Here is a 26,734-nt window from a genome sequence, read left to right on the forward strand (position 1 = left end):
TCTCTTTTAAACATCTATATTTATTAATGCTTGGGGGGAACATTGAAAATAAATTCACCAGTTATTTTAACTATTCATTATTTACTGCTGGGTAATAGAATTACTGATTGTTACTTTTGCTTTTAACATGTTTCTACATTTTCAATTTCTCAACTATAAGCAATTATTTTCTGACACTAAACTTTGAAACTATTTAAAATATTTTGCTTAATAACAATCCTTGTAATATGGCAGTGATGCTAGCTATTGAGACAATGGATTTGGCCATTACAAAGCTTTTTAGAGCTCTTAACCCTTCCATTTTTAATTATGTTTGGTTAATTGCCAAGGTATGTTACATCCATGGCTTGTGAAAGCAAAAATTAGTGACATTTGGAAAGTGGTTGGCATATATTGTCTCTAAAAGCTTAAAATTATTTAAAACGTCTTATGCCCTTTGCCCCCAGTATTGCCCCTTCTTATAAAGAAGAAAACATATAGTAAGTTGATCACTGAATCTTAACTATAGTTGAGAAAGATGGTGAGATTAGAAAAAGGTTCAAATTACAGTGCATTAGTCAACAGAATACTCTTATTTGTAACAATGATTGTGAAATAAAAAAGCATTCATGTTAGGTTAAATAAAGAGTACAACATTGTATACATCTATGTTGGGACTGGTATATAAAACTTTGGTATTTCTAGGCATAAGGATAGGAAGGATATATAGAAAAATAAGTCTTTTTTTATTTAGGTATGAGAGGATTGTGAGTAGAACTCTCATTAACAAACGAGGTCACTAGAAACATTGTACAACTTTTTAATTTTACTTACCAGCTGCTGGTAGTATTATTTAAGACTATTTAGTGTATCTATTATTAAAAGCGTTGCTTTTATTTCAAACGCCCCGCCTTTTGGGAAATACACAAGTTGGGGCCAGTGTTGTTTGCACACACCTGCTCATGTAATACTGTACTTTTTATAGTGCACTTGTAATTCTACTAGAAGTTCCAGAATTAAAGAACTCAGTATCGACAAACTAGTTAAGTGGTGGCTAATACGAAATGTCAACTATTCCCCCACGATCTTAAAGCAATTATGACCATTTCTACAATGTTTTTTATTCATAATTTTTTTTGGTAATCCAAGTTTTAAGAGCCATATATTTCCAAAGTAGTGCTTCATATTTTCAAAGTGATTAGACCGCAAATTACTGAATTATTTAAAATTCCTCAGATGCCTGCACTTTTTTTTTTTTCTGTGCCGCAGATGCAGCAGTGGAGGGACAGGCAGACAGACAGACGGACACACCCCCTTCCCCCCCCTTGCTCTAGACGCCTCCACTTCTTCCGTGCCGCAGATGCAGCAGTGCAAGGACAGGCAGACACACAGACAGACGGATACAGCCCCCTTCCCCCCCTTGCTCTAGACGCCTGCACTTCTTCCGTGCTGTAGATGCAGCAGTACAAGGACAGACAGACACACAGCCCCTTCCCCCCTTGCTCTAGACGCCCGTACTTCTGCAGCGCCGCAGCGGCGGGCAGTGGGGACCGCGCGGGTCCTCACGGTCTCCGAGGCCCGCGGGGGCGGGAACCGCACGCCTCTGCAGCCCGGCGGTGTACGGACGCCGCCGCGTCTGACTGCCCCGGAGGAAGGGTGCGGGGCGCCGGGGCTCGGGAGGCCGCGGCGGACGGTGGGCAGTGACCCTACGCCGTCGCGTCCCACTCTTTGCTTATTCCCCGCAGGATCCGGGCTCTGTCCCCGCTTCCGGGGTCCCTCCGCGACCCCGCCAGTCCCCGGCGGCTGCAGCCCCACCGGCCCCACCGCCTCGTCCCGTCTCTTCTGCGCCTGCGCGACCGGAAAATTCGCGAAGCTTCCTGAAGCCGAGCCGGTCGTTTCCGGAAGCCGGTAGCCGCCGGGCCATCAGACCGCTGCTTGCTACCGGGGAGCTGTAGCCTCGCTGTGTGTGCAGTCCTGGGTGACTGGGCCGTGCCGGTAACGGCGGGAAAGAAAATGGCCTTGCTTTGCTACAACCGGGGCTGCGGCCAGCGCTTCGACCCCGAGACCAACTCCGACGGTGAGGGACGCGCGCCCCCCTCCTCTCCCCCCTCTCCCCCCGTCCCCCCTCCCCCCTCTCCCCCCCGCACCTCCCGCCCCCCCCACCTCCCGCCCCCCTCGCCCCCCTCCTCTTCCCCGCCCCCCCTTCTCCCCGCCCCGGCGGCTCGGGAGACCCCGGGGCCGCGCCCACGTGCTCGCGCCCCTCGGCGCCGCGCCGACCCCCGCCCGGGGACGACGCGGGGTGCGGCGGGGTCGGGGCGGCCCGGCGTGTCCCGGGCAGACGTCTCTCGCCCCGTTTTAAAGACGGTCGTGGTGAGGGAAGTGAGCGGGTTCCTTTATGCCTCGCGGCGCGGCGCAGCGTCCACAGCCATCTCGCGTGAGGTGACCCCTCTGCGCGTCTTTGAGCACCGCGCCCGCGAGTGTCCCTAGGCCACCTGAGTCCAGCCCAGGGCGGGGAGCGAGTGGGCGACCGCGCCAGGTGGGCGATGGGAGGTCACAGCGGACTCGTGCTCACGGGTGAATGGATGGAGTGTGTGCCAAGTGACACAACTTTCCCAAAGTCACCGAGCCGGGCCGTGGTGTGTCACCTGGTCATCCGACTTGACCTTCCCAGCAGCCTGCGATGTGTGCATGGCAGAGCCCTCGGAGAGCAGCCTCTCACCTCTGGGGACTTGAAGGAGAAAACAAATCTAGTTCAGGCCATACCTGTTACTGTCGCTGACGTTTTTATGATATGAGTAAGATACCACTCGGGGACAAATTGAGACATGAAGCACTTTAAAGCCCTTTGGTGTTGGTGGTCTGTATAAAAAATCAATTGCCTTGGTATGCACATGTGTTTTAATATAACACTCAGGAAAATACTGATGCTTTGTTGGATGGGACGATATTTTTAGGGTATTATATTTGGGTCCAAAGTTGAAGGGAGATTAGAGCCATTTGGGAAGTCAGCGTATAAAATGGTGCAGTGCCCAGAAGAGAAAGAAGGTGAGGCCAGGGTAACCACAGCAGGAACCCGTCTCTGGGGTTGGGTGGTCAGCAATCTCAGACAAAGCAGGGAACTCCAAGAAGGTCATTCAAAGTTTATTCATTTCGGAAAAGTAAATAAAAGGAATTATTTTAGACGCTTAGACTAGCTATGTCAAGCAAATAGGTTGAGTGAATGGAAAATGAAGAAGACGGAGATACGGAGAAGACAGCTAATAGCAAACTGTGGACTTGGCTAGAGAGGTTTGACCTTGTATATTGACTAAAGTAACAAGGAGTTAAAAGTTGAAGGTGTCAATCTACAAGTTCTGTTTTGCATGGAATGGAGCTTCATGCTCCCTATCTTGGTGGCATGATAGAATTACCATGCTTATTTACTTATTTCATTTCCTTATGATTTTTTTCCCTGTAAACAGAAATTAAACTCTCTTCTATAATACATTTTCATTTGTAATACAACTGTTTTACAGGAAGCATGGTTGGTAATTTGCGTATGTTAAACACTCCAGAAGCAGCACAGCTTAAACAGTACATTATTTAATCCACACATAAGAGACAACTGAAGCAGCTACTAGTAACAAAGTGCCCTTGGCACTCAGTTACCACAGTGTTGTTGCTTTTCACCAATAATACACTGAGCAAAACTGTTCAGCCTGATAAAGGCTAGAGAAGATGTCCATCTGCTTGCCGTGTGCAGTGATTTTCAAATGTTGTTCATGCTAGTTATATGGTTAAGATCTGACTGGCTCTTGCCACCTTTTTGCCAAAAATAACCACTTTTAGGACTGTTTTGTACCCCAGTTTTATACATTGTACACTTTATTCCTGTGACTATGTTAAATCTAGTTATTAGCTAACACTGTATCCTCTACTTTTATTTCCATCTCAACTTCATGTCCTTGCATATACATTTCTACATTCAACCTGTTTTTATCAGCTCTCAATTCCATTACCATGAGTTTACTTGCTGTTCTAGGAAAATACCTAACACTTTATTATTATTATATTAGCTAATTTAGTAACTGTATAACACATGGTCACTAAGTAAGGAAGTAATAATACTGACTTAATACAGGGTAGGGAGATTTCTCTGAGTTCTAGGAATTAATCACTTGAAGGCAAAACCAAGAATCAGGCTATAAAGAATTAAGTTACACAGACTTGAGCAGTTGATTTGATGTAGATTTGTAAGAAATTTTCAGGAACGTGGAGCTGACCTTTTTTCTCTGGGCTTTAACTATCTTTTTCCTGATTTTTAAAAACAAAATATTCCACATTGCTAATTATAATGAACTTATTTTAAAGAGAGAAGTTAAGTAAGTTAAAATTGATGGTGTAATGAGGAGGGAAAAGCGAAGTGAAGAAGGATGATCAGTGTCAATCCTGAAAATGAACTGTAGAGTTTGGACTCTTTAATGAGGTTTGTACCTAGAAACTGATCCTTTCTAGGAACGTTGTATTAGCAATTAGATGTTACAGCAATTTTTAGAATGGGAGTCTCAGGCAGCTTTTATAAATCAGTGCACATAAGCATCCGCAAAAATTCTGGGAATTTGCTTTCCTTTACAACCATTTGGTTTTTTTCTTATTGTACCTTTTTCTTTCTTTTTTCTCCCTAGACTGAACTTTCACCTATTAATTTTAATGAGAGTTAAAATGTCAAACTCTTAGGGCTCAAAGTTTCAGTACTAAACAAATTTTAGTTTTGAAAGATTGAAGGAATATAGCAGATAATTGTTATTCTTGCACTGTCCTGTATTTTTATCTAGTGTCGTATTTTTGAATTTGAGTTTTGACTTAAGGCCGTTCGTATTGTGCATCAAACACAAGTATTAGTGAATTTTTAACAAAAAGATTGAATCTTAAGGCCTGAAGGAAGTAGTGTTGTATCATTCCTCTTCTTTTAAGGAGTTGTGTGTTTTTTTCTTTCTATTTTTTGACCAGATGCTTGCACATATCACCCGGGTGTTCCAGTCTTTCATGATGCTCTGAAGGTAGGAACTGGATTATATTTCCATTTTTTTCGTATTTATTTGTATGGTAAATTTAGAGTTATATTAAATCTGTGTTTTCTCATCTCTTTTTCTTGGGCTATGAGATTTTGCTTCCTTAATGATCATTTCAGGGTGCTTTTAGCATGTATTCCACTAAAGGCAAAGATGAGTGTATGGGTGAGGAGGTGGGCCAAACAGTGTATACACATGAGTAAATATAAAAATGATTAAAAAAAAGGTAGATGGTGATACTTCCTAGTTATAAAATTATTTTGTTTCCATTCCAAATCAGTTTCCTAATGATTCTTCACTTCCTGATTTTGAAGGGAAATTGAAGCAGTTATATTGAATCTTGGTCTTAAGTCTGTCACTTTTGCCTAATAAAACAGCTGTGATATTAGGGTGATTGTTGTAAATATTTGATGGTGCCAATTTCATGGTGGACATTATTTTAGAATACCTTTACTGAAGAGGGATGTTATGGGTTTTGTGTATGTTTCATTGATGTTCTGAAATGTTTTTGACCAAGTTTTTGATGATCTTTTAAGAAGATTCATGATGATAGGGTAAAAATGAAAAAGTTTCCTTTGGCTATCAAAAGAAAGTGCTGTAGTGGGTTGCCATGGTCTTAGATACTTATATTTTTGTTCTCAGGAACTTAAACAGTCTTATGTCTAAATATTACCACCATTTGAATTTTCAGAGAGTAGTTTGACTCTTGGCATTTAACTGATATACAATCAGCTGTAAATAAAGTTGTGCAGTAAGTAACAGTTTATGTTAGTTTGCTTAGTTCTGAGTAAGGAAAATAACATTCAATAGGGCCTTTAGAGATCTGATTCCTGTTTACATCTTTTTAGCCTCTTTACAGACTTTATGACACTGATTTTATAGTGATGTTTCTTTTCTCTTGGGGGGAATTTTCTCTTTTCTGCACTAGCATTTATTCATTATTTTTCATACTTTACCTTTTTCTTTTTTTTTTGTTCCCCCCTCCCAATTCTTTGTCCTATCTCCCAGCCATATGTGGACACTTCTCAGACTTTAGCTTCCCATTTTCTCTTTCTAATATGTTCATTTGTTTGTGTTCTCAAATATCACCTCTATACCAATGATTCTTACATCATATTTCCATTTTTGTGTCTCCTTGGCAACATCAAGCTAGTTTCTAAAGTTAAGTATTCATTCTTTTCACTTCTGCAGTTCTTCTGTTTTTTTATTGTTGCTATTCTGTAAACATTTCTTGTAGAACTAGACTTTCTAAGACTGTTGACTTTCATAGCTCAGTGAATTTCAGATGAAACATGTACACCAGTATAAGATCACCACTTTTCTATTTGATTAAGAAGTTAAACTTATATTAACAAAGGAAAAGTTGGTTCATCTATACTTCAGTTCATAGTAAGAGTGAATTAAATTTTAAAATCAAGAATACTTTGAGTTATAAGATACTTAATTTTCCTTAAAAGAACAAAAAAGAAAACTGTATGTGTATATTGTATTAAAAAAAAATCACCACCAAATTTTTATTGTAGTATAATGAGAAACAGTGAAGCCCAAGAGGATATATATACGATGTTGGTCCTTAATCTGAATTTGTGCCCCAGAACCCCTGTATTTCTGTTCCCTTATTCTGTATAGTATACTGTAACTTAAGAAAATAACTTACAGCCAGGTTTTGGTAAGCAACTTGATAGTTTGTTCAAAAATGACTATTTTTTAGTACAGTTTCTGTACTTTATGTGTCTGGCTGAAAGGATCACATCACCTTCAAAGATGGATGGATGCCTAAGCTGTTGTGTTAATCAGCCTGTGGTTTTCTGAAAATAAGAGTATTACTTTTGAGCTACAAAAGATTTTGTAGCTAGATTAATTATAATTAATTTAGAAACTAGATTAATTACAATTGTTCTTAATAAAGTTTTTAAAGTTAGATACATTCACCTACTCCCAGATCCTTTAAATGTGTGTTATTTTTGTGGTGCAGGGTAATGAATTTAGTGTCTTGCAAACATTCTACCACTGAGCTGCATCCCCAACTCAAATAATACTATATTTTTATAATTTCTAAGATTTTTTCTATACCTCCTGTGTAGCTAGGATCACAGATGAGCAAGACCCAGCCAAATATTATCTTAAACAGAAGCAATTTCTGTTTTGTTTTTTCTTTTTCTTCTCTTTTTTTTTCTTTTTTTTTTTGGCAGTACTCAGGGTTTGAACTCAGGACCTCATGCTTGCTAAGCCGGCACTATTATCACTTGAGCCATTGCACCAGCATCTATTTTTTCTCTTTTGAGGTGCTGCATTTAAAATTTTTTTTGCAATACTGGGGCTTGAACTCAGGGCCTGCACCTTGAGCCACTCCACCAGCCCTTTTTTTTGTGATGGGTTTTTCAGGACAGGGTCTCTCGAACTGTTTTGTCAGGCTGACTTTGAACCGTGATCCTCCTGATCTCTGCACCCTGAGTAGGTAGTGGTAGGAAAAACACCGCTCACAAAGAACGCTCACAAGAACAGTCTCACGTCCATAGAGCAAAGTTTAATGGCAGGCCCAAACTGCCAGGCTAGCCAGGAAAAGATGGTGCAGCAGCTTCTCTCGGAGGGAAAGGCCTTAAGTAGCATTTGGGAGAAAGCAAGGGCTAGGGGCGGGCAAAGGGAGGTGGCAGGAGATAAGGTACAGTGGGGCTTTGTTCTGCAAGGGATGAGACCAGCTGCGGCTCAGGCTGCAGAATGGTGGTAAGGGGCAGTTCTTATCATTCCCCCATTTTTTCTTTAATAATGATGAGGATAGGGGCTGAGGATCAGGAATTGAGGTGAAGCATCGGTCTCTTTAGCTGCTTCCTGCTGGCAGGGGGCATTGTATGGGGCAGGATTCTCAGGCTCCTGTGTCCTGGTGGGGGCCCTCATAGCAGTCCTCTGGATGGTTTTGGAGAGGTTGATATCCCTGGAGGTACAACTGATTAAACTTTTTGATTAACAATAGCAGACATGTAGTATGATACAAAGGAGGAAGCTTAAGAATAGGAGAGCAAGAAACATAGGCATTAGGATGGGCATTGGCCAGAAGAACCACTGTGAAATGTTGTTCCCTAGACAATTTTAAGAGTTCTCCAATTTCCTTTTCCTTTTTTTTTAACTGTTCCTTGAGAGGTGCTGCCACTGGGGGATACCATTGAGCTTCACAGCACTGGGTGTCATGAGAATGACTAGAGGAGGGCTGGTCCACCGAAGTCCTAATGGAGAGGGTAGATGATCCTTTTAGGAGAACAAGATCCCCTGGTTTAACAGAAATTGTTATAGGATGGGGCAGGATCTGGTCTGCATGCTCTCCAAGAAGTTCTCTGAGAAGGTTAAGGTAAGGCAGGTAGTTAACCAGAGGAGCAGAGTCTGTTGGAGGCAAGTTTTCTAAGAGAAATGGGTGACCATACATTATTTAAGACCCAAATAGGAATATTAGGAGGAGCATAAAAAGGCGTCTGCTAAGGGAGTGCATACCTCGGGATCTAAATTCTGCAAAATCCTGTAACTCCCAAGAAAGCTGTAAGCTGCTTATGGTATGGGGGAAGGAAACAGAAGATTGGGTCGATGCACTCATGACTCAGGGAGTGAGTCTGTCCCTTTAAGGCCACATCTAGTTAGGTGACCTGTGGGAGGCAGGGGCTGTCAAGATTTAGGTTAAGTGTAGCACCTTTGGATAAAAGAGAGTTTTAGCTCATTTTGTACATAACTTACAAAAGTTTGTACCATATTTAGATAAAGTATAGATACAACACTGTTACAAGGTGGTAATTTAAGACACATAAGTAAAGATGTAAACAATTTTTTTGATAAAATCTTTTTGTAACGGTTTTTTGTAGATGTTACTCAGAGCAGAACAAGATAAGATAACCTTGTTATTTTATAGACATAGAGAATTTGATTTTAGTTTGACATGACCCTAAAAATCTTTTAGGCAACTCTTAGAGTATACTCAACTTTAACTTTATTACACATCAAAGCTTTTTATTACACATTTTAAAAATTTACTCAGACCTTTATATATTTGAAATAATCTTTCTTATCTAAAAACATTTTTTAACTTCTCAAAATACATTTACTACCTATCTATATCTTTTTTAGTTGTTTACTTTGTACCTTGTATTTTAAAATTAACTTTTATAAGAATTTTAAATTTATTATATGGGCTTTAGCAACTAATTAGTAGCCCTTGTTTTTTAAGAAATTTATGATAGGCATAAGGCCTTATCATTCCTCAGAGAGGCTTAGGGGATATTATTTTTGGTGTGGAAATTGTGAGGGATTTTTGAGTTTTATTTGAATAGGGAGGGCTGTCCTGGCCCCCCCTACACTAATCTCATCAGTCCACACTGTGGAATCTTTTTGTTCCTGAAGGAGGGGCAGCAGAAATAGCTGCCTGGGGGAAGGAGAATTTGAGTTTTTAATTGAAATAGTAACTCTTGTCCCAGCAGGGACATTGGAGTTTTAGATACTATGAGGAAAGGGTGACAGAAGAGGAGGTCTCCCAAAGAGCAGGTCAGAGGCTGGGTAAAATAGTGCTCTAGGGGCTTACCAGATTTGCCCTGAATGATAACTTCTGTCGTTGGACTGGGGACCCGGAGAGAAAGGTAAAACAGAGAAATGAGTTCTACTGTCTAGCTGGAAAATGATCTTTTTTTTTTTTTTTTGTCATAATGTCTACCGTGAGGCTCCTCAACATTGATGCCAAGAAGTGGAGTGTGGACAGGGGGCCGGGACCCATCAATCCATAGGCGGTGGCACCTCGCCTTCCATCTGGAGGTGGGGTCACTTAGACCTCCAGTGGTTACCCTTGCAGAGAGGGCAGGGTCCTGGTTGGGGGTGGGCTGTCTTCTGGGCTGTCCCCTCTTAAGCATTCTCTGCAGAAATGTCCTTCCTGTCCACCATGGTAGCAAACTCAAGATGTAGGCCCCAGTCAGGTGGGGGTAACAATGAGGTCATGTCTCTTGTTTTTGTATCTGTTAGTAATGTCCTGGTTATAATATACAGACATGGCTAGTTGTATTAGTTAATCCAGTGACTTTTCTCCTTCAGTCATAGACTGAGTTTTCTACAAATATCAGGGGCTGACTGTTAGAAATTTATCTTTGAGGAGAACCTCTCACCTGTGACTCTGGGTCCACCATGGTATGCTTTTTGATAGCATTCTTAAGATGTTGTAGAAAGGTAAGGGGATTTTCTTTAGGGGGTTGCTGTAAAGCAAAGTTGTTATTTTACATTGACATCTCACATTCTGGAGAGCAGGTCTCTGAACTGTTCTGGGCCTCAGTTTCTTCACTTGAAGAATGAGGGATCTGGTCTAGGTTAAATTACTTTCTTCCACTATGAGATGGCTGAAGTGACATTAATGACAGTTATCTTTTTGATTTTTTTTTTTTTTGATTTAGCAATGTTGGGGAATTGAACCCAGGGCTTTTGTACATGTTGGGTAGACATTTTCCCATTGAGCTACTTTCTCAGCCCCAAATATTTTTTTTTTGGTCTTTGGCTTTATGCCTGCAAAGTGGCACTCTACTGCTTGAGTTATATCCCTTTTAGTGTGGATCAGTTAAGGGGACTGTCTGTGCCCCTGTAGGTAGGTGTATTTATTTTCTCATTTTTAGGTGTCACTAGTATTGGGGCTTATTGTAAATGGTAATCATTTTTAACCTGAGTGGCCTGGGCCACACCCATTGTTTTTCTAATGAGAAAAGATTCTGGTCTAGTAGAAGGTTTGGATCACAGAGATAAAGGCTTGAATGTATTTGTCTGGGCATCAGTATAGCTGTCCAGATGTTTTTAAATTTTCCTTAGATCTGATAACTGGAAGGAGACATAAGATTTGCCCTCTCACTATCATTACCTGTTGAAGGGGGAAGCACCCATTAGGAGGTTCTGGGTATTAAGGTGGCTTAGAAGGTAGAAATTTGTGTAGGGGACCTTAATTTACTTTTTTTATTTTTATAGAAAAGGTCTAATTGGAGTATGGTATTGTAATTTAAGGAACCCTGTGAAGGCCACTTCTCTTGGTCACCAAGGCATGTTGAGGCCAGGCCTCAGTACAAAGCTTCCAACATCTACCAGCCAGAAGACTGGAAGATGCAGGTCCCATCTAGAAAGAACAATACGTTAGGATCCTGCCTTTTAGCTAACAGCAGGCAGCCTCTTTAATAAAGGCTACTTTTTAAACAAAGGAATAAATTGTCAGTAAAGTTAGAGAAGGGCATTCAGAGGGCATCCTGGGCCACTAACAGTACCATACTGTCCATTTTGAGATTTTTTGGGACTATAACCTTGAGCTAACAATTGGCTTACAAGGGCTGGGTCTGGTGCTCCGAGGTGTGAGGTGGGGCTGGGAGCAAGGCATGCTCAAGGCACTGATCCCCTACACACACACACACACACCCCCCCCCCAAAGCCTGACTGCCTAGGCCTGATCCTGCGGCCTGTCGCCCCTCCCTGCTTCCTGTGTACTCTGCACGTGTTTATTCTAGGGGAAGTGGCGATGGGCTGCAGCCATCGCCATGTGTGGCGACCCAGGATGTGCTGGGTCCTCTATGGATTTTCTTAGCTACGGCAGGTATTTTTGCTGTGTCCAGGAGCCAGCATCCCTGTGCATGCGCGCACCTGTTTGTTTTCCCTCCTCCCCTTGTGGGGGCAGAGTTACGGCATGAGCATGGCAGCCGCAAGTTTTTGTAAGTGTTTTTGTAAAGCGGCTGACTTAAAGTTATTTTAGACTGAGGGGCCTGGCAAACTAGTTGGAATAACTTAAGTCATAAGGTACCATGCTACAAGTTTTTCATGGGAGGCAGGGTCCCAGTAAGCCCAGGGAGGGGAAGGCAGACAGAGACAAAGGACATGCGGTGAGACCATGGAGGAAGCAGAAAAGGTGTGCTGACATCTTAGTTAAGGGAGGGGAAGACAGAGCCTGGAGACATGAAACGCCTGATGGATTAGCCATCACCTGTTCCTCTAGGTTGCTCCCATTGACTGGTACTGGAATGCTTTCAGCAAAATGAGACCTCCATTCTCAGGTCGCTGTCTCAGGAAAAAGGGACATTAGATGGGGGAGGGAGGGACAAGCAGTCATCAGATAATCAAACAGGACTCCCACAGTGTAGCATGAGGCATACCTGAATAAACCCCAAGCTTGGTCTCAGCCCACAGGGAGGGAGCACGAGCTCCCCAGAGCTGGAATCGCCTTGAGGCCAGAGTTGGCAAGGAGTGGCTGGTTTAACACCATGATGTGAAAGTCCCTCAGGAAGATAGGAAGAGACAGGCATGGTAAGCAGTGCAAGAAGTCTGTTTACATGGGGAAGGAGGAGGTTCAGGAGAGGAATTGGTTGATTTAGAAACTGGTTTACAGGCCAATAGAATCTGCACAGGGGAACAGAAAGTACAGAAAGAGGGTTTGGTGCAGAGATAGGGAAAGGAATGGACGTAGGAAAGTTCCTTCCATTTACCAGTGCATTCGCAGAAGTAATAGAGATCCCTGAGAATGTTATGGTCAAGTGTGCCGTTAAGTAGCCATTTTGAGTCATTGTCCAATTGGTATTGTGGCCAAGCCTGATTGGAAAGAAAAATGAGTTTTTGGGCTTTGAGATCAGGTGAGAGCTGTAAGGGCTCGAGGTTGGCCAATAGGCAGCCCAGAGGAGTGTCTGAGGGAATTTTGGAAGGTCCAGTCCCCATGGTGAGACCCGGTCCGAGGAAGAATATGGTGGGCGTCCCCAGTATATTTCTTTCCTGGACGAAACAGAGGAGTGGAGTACCTCAAGGGAACATCTTCACTGAGAGGATCATCTACGCCACAGGAACCCGGTTCCTGGGGGGGAGTGAGCCCTGGACCTAGTACTAGAATTTTGACCAACTGAGAGAGAGAGAGAACCACGACATGGCACGACAGCGTGAGGGAACTCACCAAGGGAGGACTGAGGAAATCAACTGGTGGTGTGCGAGTAATGGGAGAGCACTGGCCTTGAGGAGGTTCCCTGTGAGTGAGAGTAGCGATGGTGGCACTAGTCTGGGGTCAGGGGTCCTGGCAAAGCAGCTTAAATCCCAGTAAGTTTATCCAGGCTTAAGGAAGGCATCTCCCACCTATGTGGCTTTGACTGGCCAGTATAACCTCCCTGGCCAAACACCCCTGTATAGGGATGTCTGCCTTGTGGCCAAAGTCCACTTGGGAGCACAGAGTGTATCAGGAGGGCTTGAATTTACTGACCAGGAGAGCAAGATCGATGCTGGAAGCTCACCTGAATCCAAGTCACAGCACCAAAATGTTAGGAAAAATGCTGCTCACAAAGAACGCTTACAAGAAAAGTCTCACGTCCATAAAGCAAAGTTTAATGGCAGGCCCAAACTGCCAGGCTGGCAGGGAAAAGATGGTGCAGCAGCATTTGGGAAGAAGGCAAGGGCTAGGGGAGGGCAAAGGGAGGTGGGAGGAGATAAGGGACAGTGGGGCTTTGTTCTGCAAGGGATTCAACCATCTGCGGCTCAGGCTGCAGAATGGTGGCAAGGGGCAGGTCTTATCATGTAGGATTACAGGCATGAGCCACCAGTGCCCAGCGAGGTGCTGCTTTTGATTACAGGCCACAAACAATTATTTCATTTTAACATTGGGTAAATTTTTTAAATCAAACAAAAATTATCTCATTTGGTCAGGAAAACTATTCACAGTACTTTAAAACTAAAATCTTATATATATGGAACTTGCTTCATGGTTCCAGGAAATAACTGCCAAGAATATTTTAGTGGTTCATAGTTCTTAATGAAATGCAGTTTTCAGAGGTTTTTTGTTTTATAGGGTTGGTCTTGCTGTAAGAGAAGAACAACTGATTTTTCTGATTTCTTAAGCATTGTAGTAAGTACTATTTTTTTCTTGACTGTCTCTCTAAAAGTGCATATTACAGGAAACTTCCAATTAGAGGAGTCTGATTTCTGATTTATTGATTGATCCTCATCAGCTATCAGATATTAACTTACTATTAAAATGGAGTTTATCTGCTTTCTCATGTCTGCCTTGGAGATTAAAGTTTTAAGAATGTAATTGCTCATTTGTCATTTTAGCTTGTTGATTTTATTGGTTTTGTAAAAAGCAGTAAGAACTGGCAGACAGCAACACATTTTCAGTTAGGAATAAATTTTTTATCAAGTCTGTGTTAACCATTGAGTTACACCTTTATTTTATATACCATTAACTGTTACCATTTCCATTTTATAGCTGGAGAAACAGTTTTAAGTGATTATCTTTCTCAAGGTCATAGCTACTAAGTAGTAGAATTGGTGTTCAGGTGTAAACCTTTTTGAGTAAAGAACTTTTGTATATAAAGAATTTGTAAAGGCTTTTTGAAAAAGTCTTGAAAAGCATTTTAAAAAGCATGAGAGTTAAAAACTCATGAATAATGGCGAATTTGGATTCCCACTTTTACTTTCTTTTAATAATCAACATTATGAAAGTATTTCTTACCATGTCATATAAGTACATGATAGGATAGTTCATAATGAATACCTTTTACTAACAGGGTTGTACAAAAGGTAGGCATAATAGTGAGAAGCCACCCGAGCCAGTCAAGCCTGAAGTCAAGACTACTGAGAAGAAAGAACTCTCTGAATTGAAACCCAAATTTCAGGAGCACATTATTCAAGCCCCTAAACCAGTGGAAGCAATAAAAAGGCCAAGGTATACTCTACGTAGATGCTTATATTTGTCATAATTGAGTAATAGCATTTATTCATGATATTTTTATCATCTTGTATAAGCATTTAAGCTACTGTATAGGTTATTTTTCACTTAGATAAGTCTTTAACTTTTTTATTCCCCCTCAGCACATACTTAAAAATGTCATTGTAGATTTTCTTATTGTGCCATCATGATTACAGTGCATACTTCACGAGGGTGGGGAAGTCACATCATGGCTGTTGAAGTGCTGTGAAGGAGTTGTCCTTCATGAATTTTATACTCAGAAATAATTGACAACCCCTTGAAGTTCTTACTCACACTATGAACTTAGTGTTTCCAACTTTTTCCTTTATTCTTAAATAAATTTATAGAGTATTAAATAATAGAGGACAAAGATAAGAACCCTAAGAGAGTTTGGTATTTGTTAGGTTATTAACATTCTGAGTTACAGTCACAGGTCATTGTTAAGGAAACTACTCAAAATGGTTTTGTCGGTCTCCAGGTATTCTTTAGAGACTTACCAAATAAACTTCTTGTCCTATTAAGAAAATATTGAAGAAAGATAAGAATTCTATCATAGCTCTTAGTGTCTTCTGTTACTGTAGAATCTACTGTAAAAAGCATAATAACTGTAAGTTAAGATTGCTTTCTTTACATGATAGACTACTAATAGTTTTACTTAAGAGTCAGTAAGAGAAATTAAACATTTTATCTTTTTTTTGTTTGAGGTAGGGTCTCGCTTTGTAGCTCAGCTGTCCTGAAATTTGATGTTGTAGCCCAGGCTGGCTTTGGAACTTGTGATTTTCCTGCCTCAGCCAGGTGCTGGGAGGTGTTGGCTGTGCATCACTACCCACAGCTCTAAATATTTTATCTTAAATTCATTTGATGGTGATTTTGAGATACACGTTTTTATGTGCTTTGTTAATACCAGTTTTTCATTGAATGTAGTATAAGTAACTTAGGATTCTTACTGTCATAGCTGCATTTATTAATACTCTTAATACTGATTTGTTCAATAGACTTAGACAAATTGTACATTCAAAACTTAACCATTATGAATATTAAAGGATGTTCTTACTTTTTAGTCCCACAGAAATTGCCTTGCATACAATTGTATCTGAATTTATAGATCCATTTACCAGTTGTCCACATAAAATAAATTATCTCAACTAGTAGGAATGAATAGGGTAGGGATTCATTAGTGCATTCTTCTTGCCTATTGGGTATGTGTTCAGTATTTTGCTTGGGCATGGAATGTAAAAGTATTTTATGGTCCTTCCTCAGAAAAACTTGGATGCCTTGTTTTTACTCCCTCCCGTTAACCCTAGTAATAATTGAATATGTACTGGCATATGAGACATACAAGAGCTTTTTTTTTGTTAAAATGTAAAATGTAGGTAGATTATAACAACTCTCTTTTCATAAAGAAGGTTTTGACATTATTTTTAGGTACAAAGAAATATTTTGGTATGTTAATAATAATAATAAGATTTCAAAATTCAACAGCCCAGATGAACCAATGACAAATTTGGAGTTAAAAATATCTGCTTCCCTAAAACAAGCACTGGATAAACTTAAACTGTCAACAGGGAATGAAGAAGATAAGAAAGGTAAGTGTTTGTTTTATGTTAATTTCTTTCTATGTAAGTAAGCAGTCATTTAAAACAATTAGCAGTAGTTTATTGACTATAAGGATGAAAATGTAGCACCTTGTGGTAAAGAGCTTGGTTTTTTTCTGCTAGAATGCCAGAGAACGAATGTTCTCTGAATGTGTGATTCATTCCAATAAGTCTGTATTGAAAATGAAAATCTGCTAAAATGTTTTTCTTTTCTGGTATATTTTTTATTGTTTTGGTAGGACTGCAGTTTGAACTCAGGGGTTTGCACATGCAATGCAGGCACTCTGCCATGTGAGCCACGCCTCTAGTCCATTTTTCTCTGGTTACCTGGGAGATGCGATCTCACAAACTGTTTACTTGTGCTGACCTTGAACCACAGTCCTCCTGATCTCAGTCTGCCAAGTAGCTAGGATTACTGGTATGATAATCAATAATTGAAAATGACAAATTTCTTTGATGATTGAAAATATTTCTTAATGTTAAATATACATAATATTCTCTGACCTATGCCTGATACCTTGGGATGGAAACACCCTTTCAGGATTTCTCTTTTATGAGATAATGCTATTGGATAAAACATTGTATTATACAATAGAAATATGGTATAGGGCTAGCAAAATGGCTCAAGCATAAGAGTGCCTGCCTAGCATGTGTGAGGCCCTGAGTTCAAAACCAGTGCTGCCGAAAGAAAAAAAAGATAGTGTATATTAGTATATACCATTTTGGGGGATTCAGGTAAGACAAAGCCTTATTAAAGTAGTTGGCTTTTTTATAAGACTTATTTTATAGAAAAGTTACTTTTTAAGAGTATCACTACAATGAAGTTATATTGTGATGCTTTAATTTGGTTGTTTTTTCCTTTGTTTCAAATACGACAATTATGACATTTAATCTGATTTTTTTTTTCTTCATTGTAGAAGAAGACAGTGATGAAATTAAGATTGGGACATCATGTAAAAATGGAGGGTGTTCAAAGGTACATACAAGAACTTGTGTTTTAATTTTGAAGCAGAGAAAGTGCAGTTCACTCAAGATAAGCTGATACTGCAGTGCCTATTGTAGGTGGGGCTCTATGTTGAAGACTAGGGCTACAAACATGGATAAGAAACTGAGAAAACACTAGAGTCTGATAATTGTGGGAATATATCTAATTTAGTCAGCATTTATTTATGTGCTAGATATTGTCTTAGAGGCTGGGGATAGTAGTATCAAATAAAATCTGTTCCTGGGGACCAGATTCTTCTAGTAGGGTCAGGACAACAAACAGGCAATTAAATACTATGAATTCAGCAGACATAAACCAAATAAAGCACACTAAGGACCTAGAACGGTCAGGTTGAGAGCCATTTAAGATAGTGAAGTTGTTTTGATGTGGTGACACTAGAGGAGAATTCCAGATAATGTAGGATGAGTTGTGAACCTGGAGGGAAGAGCTATAGATAGAGGGAGCAACAAGAGTAGAGAGAGCTTGGCGATTCCGGGAGTACCAGGTCAGTGGAGCTTGGGCAAAAGTAGTGCATGAAGAAGTAGACAAGGTTATGGAGGTCCTGTGAACCATGATTGATGGGTTGATCTTTCTTCTAAGTATAATAATAAGACATTACCTGTTCTAGGGAGGGTTGGGGTTTTTTGTTTTGAAATAGGCTTTCACTGTGTAATTCAGGCTAGCCTCTTAACTTGCTATATCTCCTAGGCTGCCTCCAACTCTTGATCCTCCTGCCTCAGCCTCCACAGTGCTGGGATTACAGTGTGAACCACCATGTCCAACTTGAGGATAGTTAAAAAGATTTCTTTGGAGAATAGGAACTACGTGCTGATGGAACATGAGTAGAATTGAAGGAAAAGAGGAAACAACTTGGATGCTATTGTGGAAGACCAGGCTGTGGGATTGGAGACTAGAAGTTTATTGAGAAGTGATTAAATATGGGATATAACAGATTTTCATGAGACCTCTCCTGCCTACTCTGCTTACATATCCTCCAACATTTCCTCTCTCCCTCTCCTTCCCCCGCCATGGCACCTTTAGCCTTATTTGACTCATTTTGCTACCAACTACCCCATCCCCCATCATAAGGTTTATAATAGTAGCATTTGGTTTTGTTCTTTGTTGTATCTTGAATGTTTAGAATAATGTCCAACACATAGCAAATACACGTAAAATGAATTGTATAATTTGGAAGTATTGTCGAGCCTTCTTTGGGTTATATATGCATGGAATTTTGGCTGTAGCATCCAGGTGACTGGTGGTGACATGAACTGAGAAAGGAAAGATGGGTGGGCACAGGTTTTTAGGTTTTTCTCCTGTTCAGTTTGAGATTACCTTGCATATTAGGGGATGGAAATATGAGTATATTCACATGTATATGAGAGACGTGTAGATAAAAGGGAATAATTAATACTGATTGAGAAAATGCAAATAGAGTAATGGATGAGGGTCAAAGAGAAGTCATCAGATGAGTTTTGAAAAATGAATGACAGTTCTCAAAATGACAAAGAAGGAAATTATTCCTAGTAGAGGTCATAGCAGTAGAATAAAGAAAACAGTAGTCAGTAAGAATACTGTAGGATTTGCTAGAATTGAAATTGAAAGAGATAAGTGGCAGGCAAATCTCATAGTCTTTAGTAGTGTTGTGAAGTTAAATCATACTTTAGATTATGCAGGCCATGAAAGAAACTTTTAATCTTTTTTCATTGAAATAAAACTTGGAGATTTGTTGAAACATGTACAAATTCAAGTTTATAGGTAAGGGACTTTCACAGCACTCACATAAGTATTGTAGAGCCCTATGCCTCTTACAGTGTAATTTTCCCTACCCCAAATGTAGCCCCATTTTTCTGTTAATCTCGAATATTTTTGTCTGTAAATTTAATGTAATTGGAATCATAGAAATGAACTTCTTGTGTTTATCCTCTTTTGCTTATTAGGTTTATTTTTGTTGGATTGTAAATGTGGTTTCCCTTTTAATTGTTTTAAGGTATGCTGTTGTTCAGATGTGCTAGTTAATTTTTTCTTTCTGATGTCCTTTAAGGATTTGCTTTGTTTTGTTTTTATAGTACTGAGGTTTTAAACACAGGGCCTTAAGCTTACTAGGCATGTCATTACTAGGCTCTGTCATTTGAGCCATGCCGCCAGCCCTTTTTGCTTTCTTTATTTTTGGTGTACTGCTTGTGTTTTTGTTGCACCAGAATCATCCCAGTTATGCTTCCCACATACAACAGGCAAGGGCCAGCCACCATGCCTAATGTGATTGGTTGAGATGGGTCTAAGTTTTTGCCTGGCTGACTTTAAACTAAGATCCTTCCCAATCTCTGCCCCCTAAGTACCTGGGATTGTAGGCAGTAGACATGTGCCCAGCTCTTAGTTTTTTGTATAGTGCTATGAACATTTATATATGTGACTTTTAGAATAGGTTCACATTTCTATTGGTTATGTTACTTAACATTTTTGTCAGCAGTGCATCAGTGTATGACGCTGAATTCACTTGTCCGAGTTTTGGTCACACTTTGTGTATCAGTCTTTTGGTTGGGTAGTGTTCTTGTGGTTTTCATTTGTACTTTCTTGATGGGGAGGTTAAGTGCCCTTTTGTATGTTTACTACCCAGTTCTGTAACCTCTAGGCTAAAATGTCCAAAATATCTTCCCTATCTTTCTGACGTTGTCTTTTTGCTACTGATTTGTAGGAATTCTTTATTTTACCTACAAGTCCCTTGTTACAGAGATTGTGCTTTTTTACACTGTCCTAATGATGGCTTCGATAAACAGGAACACTTCAGTTTTCATGAAATACATTTCCTTTATGAGTAGTGCTTTTTATGTCTTACTAAAGAAGTATGTATTTCCATGCCATGAATTTTTTTTTTCACACAAAGGCACATTTAAGTATGCAAAGTGCCTGAATCTGATTGTTATATAAGGGATGAGGTACCTTATGTAATTCAAGGACTTTTAAAAAAGAGTGATAGCATTTAGATAATTACAAGATCATAGAGAAGAGAAATTAAAGGGAGAGAAATGAGAAAGCAATATATTCTTATTGGCTAAAAACTGCTAGTTTATTTGTATGGTTCAAAAATTAAATTTACAGCTATTTCCAGGTCAAATTTATAGAATTTCATAATAAACTACATATAGGTAGACAGATAAAAAACTGGAGAGGACCATAGGATTTTGCTTTGAACCACTGAGTGGATATGGTACCATCAAATAAGATGGGAAGAAGAGAATTAGGGGGACGTAGTGATTCCATTCAGAATCTAACAAACTGGGATTTATATATTCATGCAGTATCTTTAGGAGATACACACTGTTAGTACTTTGGACTTGAAAGCAGCCCCACCAAATTTTATTTTCTATAATTTCAGTGACTATGAATACAAAAATTTTCTACTGGCCGCATCCATGTTTTGATTAACATAACTTTTTGTGAATTCATCTGTAGAGCTTAATTTACCTACATCAGCTGTGGGGCCAAGATCTTCCAGACAGCTCGTTTTACCATTTGTAGGATAAAAAATCACCATCACTGTAAACTTTCCAAATTGCCTGTTAGACTTCCCATAATTGGTACTGCCCAAAGAGTTTACTATGCACATAAATCATGCTGTAGCTGCGATCTTTTAGAGTACTCATCCCTTGATTTCAACATGCTTCTGTTTCTGTTTATCTAGATGCCTGAAAATGGTGAATGGACCTCAGACCCAAAAGGCTGAAAGCACCTTAATTTACAGTCTGTGGCCGCCTTTTCCATTTGCCTTTCTTGCAGGGACTTGAAATTTAACCATGTCCAAAGGGGATCAGTTTTCATTCCTTAATGGAATGGCCTGAACTGAACCTATCAGTGTTCTAGGTAGCTGTTGTTATTTCTTTGCTGTTTTGCAAAGTTCATAAGGGTAACCAGGACTACAGATATGGATGAGATGTAACTGACAGATACACAGCTAAATTTTTTTCTCTTTATTTTTCTTTTTCAGACATACCAAGGTCTACAAAGTTTAGAAGAAGTCTGTGTATATCATTCAGGAGTACCTATTTTCCATGAGGGGTAACTTATGCTTGATTAATTAAAATACTTTACAGTAGAGGTTAAAAATGTTAAGTCTTTATATTTTTAATCGTTTATCATGCAGTATTATTTACCTACATTGTCATATAATCTTTATAGTAAAATGGGATTTTCTTCTTTTAATACCAAAAAAAGCTAGGTTATAGTCATTAAGTGGCTATAGTGACTCAAATCTTACATTTTTCATTTTATGCTCTATTTCAATGTGACTCTTTTTTTTTTTCCCTGAGGCAGTGTCTCATGAAGTTGCACAGACTAAACTCAAATCTGTAACTGTCAGGCCTTAGCCTCTCGAGTAGTTGGGGTGATAGGTGTGCACAACTGTGCTCAGCCTAAATTCATTTTTTGTTTGAAAGACTGTCTTACATATTAAAGGATATTTATATATTTTCGTCCTGGGGCAGTTAAGGTACCAAAGTCCAGAAGAACTGCTACTTTTCCATAGCGTTCACTCAGCAGGTTATTTTACATTATGATGTAGTTCAATAAACGGTACCATATGAAAATCTCCCACTGTTTCCATATGCTTCAAGACTCAAATACAGAATTCTTTCTGCTGCAATTGTTAGACTCTTGTGTCCAATTGTTCTGAAGTAAATAATAGTAGTTTCACTTACTTTGACTATCTCAGGTATGTAAACACTAGGTTTTGTTATAAATCTTTCATTTTTTTGGTAGAAGTCATTTCACTTTTTGGTAGCTTCATGGGAAAATCCGAGTGTGACCTGACAGTGAAAAGCTGAATAGGAATTTGTTGATGTTTTTTTCAGGTCTTTACTCAAGAGCTCCAACATCGCTATAATAAATAGCACTGGCTTTTAAGTTATTAGTCTTCCTGATGTGTATCCATTTTTAACTGCTTGGTAATTTAAACACTTGTAAGATACTACAGTTAAAGTTGTTTACTTTTTTAAAAATTTCATGTCACTATAATACTTCTGGGTTTAATTAAGAGTTTAATTCTGAAATTTTTTTTATAATAATTTAAAGGATGAAATACTGGAGCTGTTGTAGAAGAAAAACTTCTGATTTTAATACATTCTTAGCCCAAGAAGGCTGCACAACAGGGAAACATATGTGGACTAAAAAGGATGCTGTAAGTAAACTTTTCCAAGTAACAAACTGAGTTGTATTCATTTAAGTCTTGAAGAAATCTGAGGTGAATATCTTTCACATTTTAAAAAAATTCTCCATCACACAGTAAAGCATTGACATGCCTGCAAAACAAAATTAACCTGAATCAAGCTCTTAAACTGCATTCAAAATAGTCATTGTGTTTGTTGGCACTGGTTTGTGGAGTTTTGTGAAATATTTAAGTATGCCCAAATTGAAATATCTTTCTTTTAATTATTAAAATTAGCATCACAGCATGTTTCTAATTTTTAAAAATTACTAATTTGATGTAATTAAACTAAAATTTAGAACTTTGAATGTGTTTTAGCCACTTAAGTTCAGCCTCTTCTACTGGCAGAAATCTGCCATCTAGCGTCCAGCAAGGAAGATTGTAGGGTTGTTTCAGTGGAATTGTTTTGAATGTCCCAAAAGAATGAGTTCCTACTTCTTTGAACAGGGTTAGTTTTATTGTTGCTTTTTGTTTGGAGGTACTGGGGTTTGAACTCAGGGCCTCATGCTATCACTAGAACACCCCCTGCGAGCACTTGTTTTGTTTTTTAGTATTGTAAAGTTCTTCCAATTAAAAACTAATTAAACAGATACTGTTCCCCTTAGTTTCATTACAGCCAAGTGATACAATGAGATAATGAAAGAAATGTCCCTTAGCTGTTTTTAAAATAGGTTTTCTTGGACAACTTTTTAAAAAAGACTTGGCTGTGCGGATGATTCCCTAAAAAACCCTTTAAATTATAAGAAGGAAAACAATTTATTGCTAAATAAGGTTTTGTGTGTTAGCTATTACTATTTAGTAATGTGCCACTTAATTTTTGTGTTGCATTGGCACTAATGACCCCAATGCAGAAAACCTTTCTGTGAACCTAAAAGGTTCATAAAACTTACACCTTTTTAAAAAAAAATTGTAAACAATATTTGAGTGTTATATAGTTGTTGCTTTTTGTAGTCTCCCAAGTTGAAATAATTCACTAACCACAGAACTTTCAGGAATGTTTTATTAAAGTGAGGTTTGCCTATGGGTTTTGTCCAAGGTTCAGAAGCTTAAAAGTTTTAATTTGAAAAAATAAAATGATGCAGTCTATTATGTAAAAGCTTCTAGAGTATAACCCTTGGTGAAACAATGTGCTTTTTGTTGTCATTGCTTTTATGATAGTAGTTTCACAGAGTTTCCTGAATTGTGTGACTAAATATTTCTTATTTATAAAACAAATCACTTTTTAAAAAATGTATTGATGTTGGCACCATATCACTGGTACATAAAAAGTCAGTTCCACAATAGCAATCAAAGGATTACTTCTATAAATTCCCTCTTTTTTCTGCATGTTAATATAAAGGACAAGAAGATTCAGCAATAACAGAATATGGCTGTAAGTTTCCAGTTATTTTCCAAATTCCCCTGGGAATTGAATTGAAGGTTTGAAGTTGGTGTACTGTGTGGCTTATCCCACTGAACAAATGCCTTTCTCATTTCTGTTTTCAAAGAATGCTTTTGTGACAGTACTCAGTTTATTATAGAATATTAAAATTGAGTTTAGTATGGCTTCTTAAATTGTTATTTCCAATGTTTAATTACATCATGGCCCGAGGAGAGAAAAACCACATAGGAGGAATAAGCATATTCCCAAATCATAAAATTAATAAGATACTTTTTATTTTATTCTTTGAACCTCTTAAGGAACCTCAGAAGTTGGTTGCCATAAAAACCAACCAATAGTCCTCTTTTGAAAAGCTGTTTTAAACTTACAGAGTTTCTCTTATGTTACAGGGGAAAAAGGTTGTCCCGTGTAGACATGACTGGCATCAGACGGGGGGTGAAGTCACCATTTCAGTATATGCTAAAAATTCACTTCCTGAACTTAGTCGAGTAGAAGCAAATAGTACTTTGGTAAGTACACTTAGTAACTGAGTGAAGGTTGTCTTAAATACAGTAGCTTTTTGTTAATGTCTTATATAATATTCTTATTTCTATATGAAAATTTTAAATATCTTTTGTAGAACCTATTTAAATGAAAATCCCCATGAATTTTTTTTTGCAGCAATCTGAAAATTTAGTAGCTTATGAGAGCTATCATATAATACGTATTTAGTTCTCAGTGTGAAACTTCAAATCAGTTTTTCTTTTTTTAATGGTTTTCTTAAGTAAAAGCATCGCATAACATTGGCACCTTCTTACAGCTTAATTTCTATCAGTGTCTTACTTTTATAATTAGTGTTCGGTTTCATTAACCTTTAGCTGGGGTTGTATCAGTGCAGAAGATGCGTGCTTAGCACATGTGAGGCCCTAGGTTTGATCCCCAGCACCAAAATAATCGTGATAATCAGTTTTCTATATCTTTTTTAGTTAAATGTGCACATTGTGTTTGAAGGAGAGAAGGAATTTCATCAAAATGTGAAATTATGGGGTGTAAGTATTATGCTTTCATCAAATTTTTTTTCTGATGAAGTACCATTTAAAATAGAAGATAACTGTGTAGTAAGTACTGATGGAAAGTTCAGGTGTATGATTTAACATATCTTACCAAGAAATTTTAATCTAAAAGTCAAAATAGCCTTACAAGCATGAGTCTGGGATTAACGTAAGCAAGACTGATGTTTTCCTGTGAGACTCATAAAAGCACCCCAGGTTTATTCTAATTCTGCTTCATACGTTACAGGTGATTGATGTGAAGCGAAGCTATGTAACCATGACTGCGACAAAGATTGAGATTACCATGAGGAAAGCTGAACCCATGCAGTGGGCAAGTCTTGAATTGCCTACAACCAAAAAGCAGGAAAAACAAAAAGAGAATAATGCAGATTAATGGGAAATAGAAAAACAGAGCTAATACAATTTCAGATTTCTTAGAAATGTGTGATGAATTGGTCGCTTGTTGCTGTAATCTTCTTGGTTGTTGTTTTTGAATCTGGCATTTCAGGGTCAACATGAGGTTCTTAAAAGCCAAAGTTAGTTTATCTTTCTGTGCCTCCCATCTTCTTTTTGAGTTCTGTAATACTGATTATTCATTCATTTCTCCTCACTGTTAGAACCATAGTTGGACCCCATACTTGAAGAAGCTGGATAATAGCTCATAAACACAAGTGCAGTATTTCTTAGTATATTTTGTTAAGTAGAGGAATAAAGGGACTTTTTTTTTTCTGATCTCTGTTATCCCATGATTAGGAAAGCAAGATGAAATGTCAAATTTTTAATCAGTTTTTTTCATGAAGTTTTGTTCCTATGATACTTGAAAATCTTTAAGGAAAAGATGAAGCTCTGCATTGTTTTTTCCCCATGGGATGGTTACTTTTTCTAGGAGGACTGATTCTGACATAGTGCAGTAGGTAATTAAAGGGGATATATGCATTGGCTAACAACTTAGAATTTATTTACCATTTATTTAATCTAAAATTACATCAGTTGCCTGTATTACTTGCCAGGTGGTATGATTTAAGAGAATAGGAAACATAATTAAGGTAATAGAGGTATCAGGTTGGTTAAAATTCACCATTTTATAAGACTAAGCAATAATGTTAAGAATCTCTTTCCTGATTATTTAAAGGTCTTCATATGGTCGTCTGACTAAATTGTATCTGATTTACAGTCTAAACCTTTTTAATTAGTTACATATAAAAAAGAAATTATATGTATCTGGTCTCCCTGATGATAAAACTATATAAAATTGTAAAGTTAATGGTTTGTGAAAATACATGGGAAAGCTAAATGTATAAACTTTGCTTTACGACAACTGTCTATTTACATGTTAAATAAATAAGATAGCTTACTTCTTTTGGAGTTATTTTTTTAAGGCTTTCATGAAGAGCTTGACCATTTCAGTGATATGCTGTTTATTTTATATGTCTTATGTATATTAAATACAGGTGAAACAATTCAACTGTTTATGCCAATTATACCCATTAAGGTAGTGCAGAACTTGAGAAGAAAATTTAAATTTGGAAATATTATAATGGTTAAAACCGTGGCAGAACTTAATAAAATGTCTAGCTCTGTCAAAATTATAAAGACAAAACTTCTGGTAAGCAAGCTTTCATGACATGGCTGAAATTTTTTGCAGTGAAAGTTCAGTCCATTAAGTATCTAGTACTGAGAGATGTATTTAAAGATTTTACAGTTATCTTAACCTGATTTAGAAACCTAGGTTCATCTGTAAACATGAAATCTTATTTATTGTTTGGCAAAGAAGTTGATGCTTAATTTGATTTAAAATAATTACCAGAC

General features: G+C 38.5%; 1 protein-coding gene across 1 annotated transcript; it reads left to right on the forward strand.

The window, feature by feature from the left end:
- The first annotated feature begins 1,843 nt into the window (after positions 1-1,843).
- Positions 1,844-26,279, forward strand: Chordc1 (cysteine and histidine rich domain containing 1). Its single transcript, XM_020184548.2, has 11 exons — positions 1,844-2,056; positions 4,969-5,018; positions 13,834-13,890; positions 14,552-14,709; positions 16,216-16,319; positions 17,246-17,304; positions 21,299-21,369; positions 22,381-22,486; positions 24,284-24,403; positions 24,860-24,922; positions 25,173-26,279. Exons 1-11 carry the CDS (start codon positions 1,993-1,995, stop codon positions 25,317-25,319), a joined length of 999 nt encoding a protein of 332 aa, XP_020040137.1. The 5' UTR covers positions 1,844-1,992; the 3' UTR covers positions 25,320-26,279.
- The last annotated feature ends 455 nt before the right edge of the window (positions 26,280-26,734 follow it).

This window comes from Castor canadensis, chromosome 1 (genome assembly GCF_047511655.1).
Source record: "Castor canadensis chromosome 1, mCasCan1.hap1v2, whole genome shotgun sequence".
Lineage (NCBI taxonomy): Eukaryota > Metazoa > Chordata > Mammalia > Rodentia > Castoridae > Castor > Castor canadensis.

Bases quoted from the DNA above. Each gene is read 5' to 3' on its own strand.
- Chordc1 (XM_020184548.2), top strand. From the start codon at position 1,993: ATGGCCTTGCTTTGCTACAACCGGGGCTGCGGCCAGCGCTTCGACCCC. The intron at 22,487-24,283 runs GTAAGTAAACTT...CTTATGTTACAG, and splicing joins TGTGGACTAAAAAGGATGCT to GGGAAAAAGGTTGTCCCGTG. The intron at 24,404-24,859 runs GTAAGTACACTT...TATCTTTTTTAG, and splicing joins TAGAAGCAAATAGTACTTTG to TTAAATGTGCACATTGTGTT.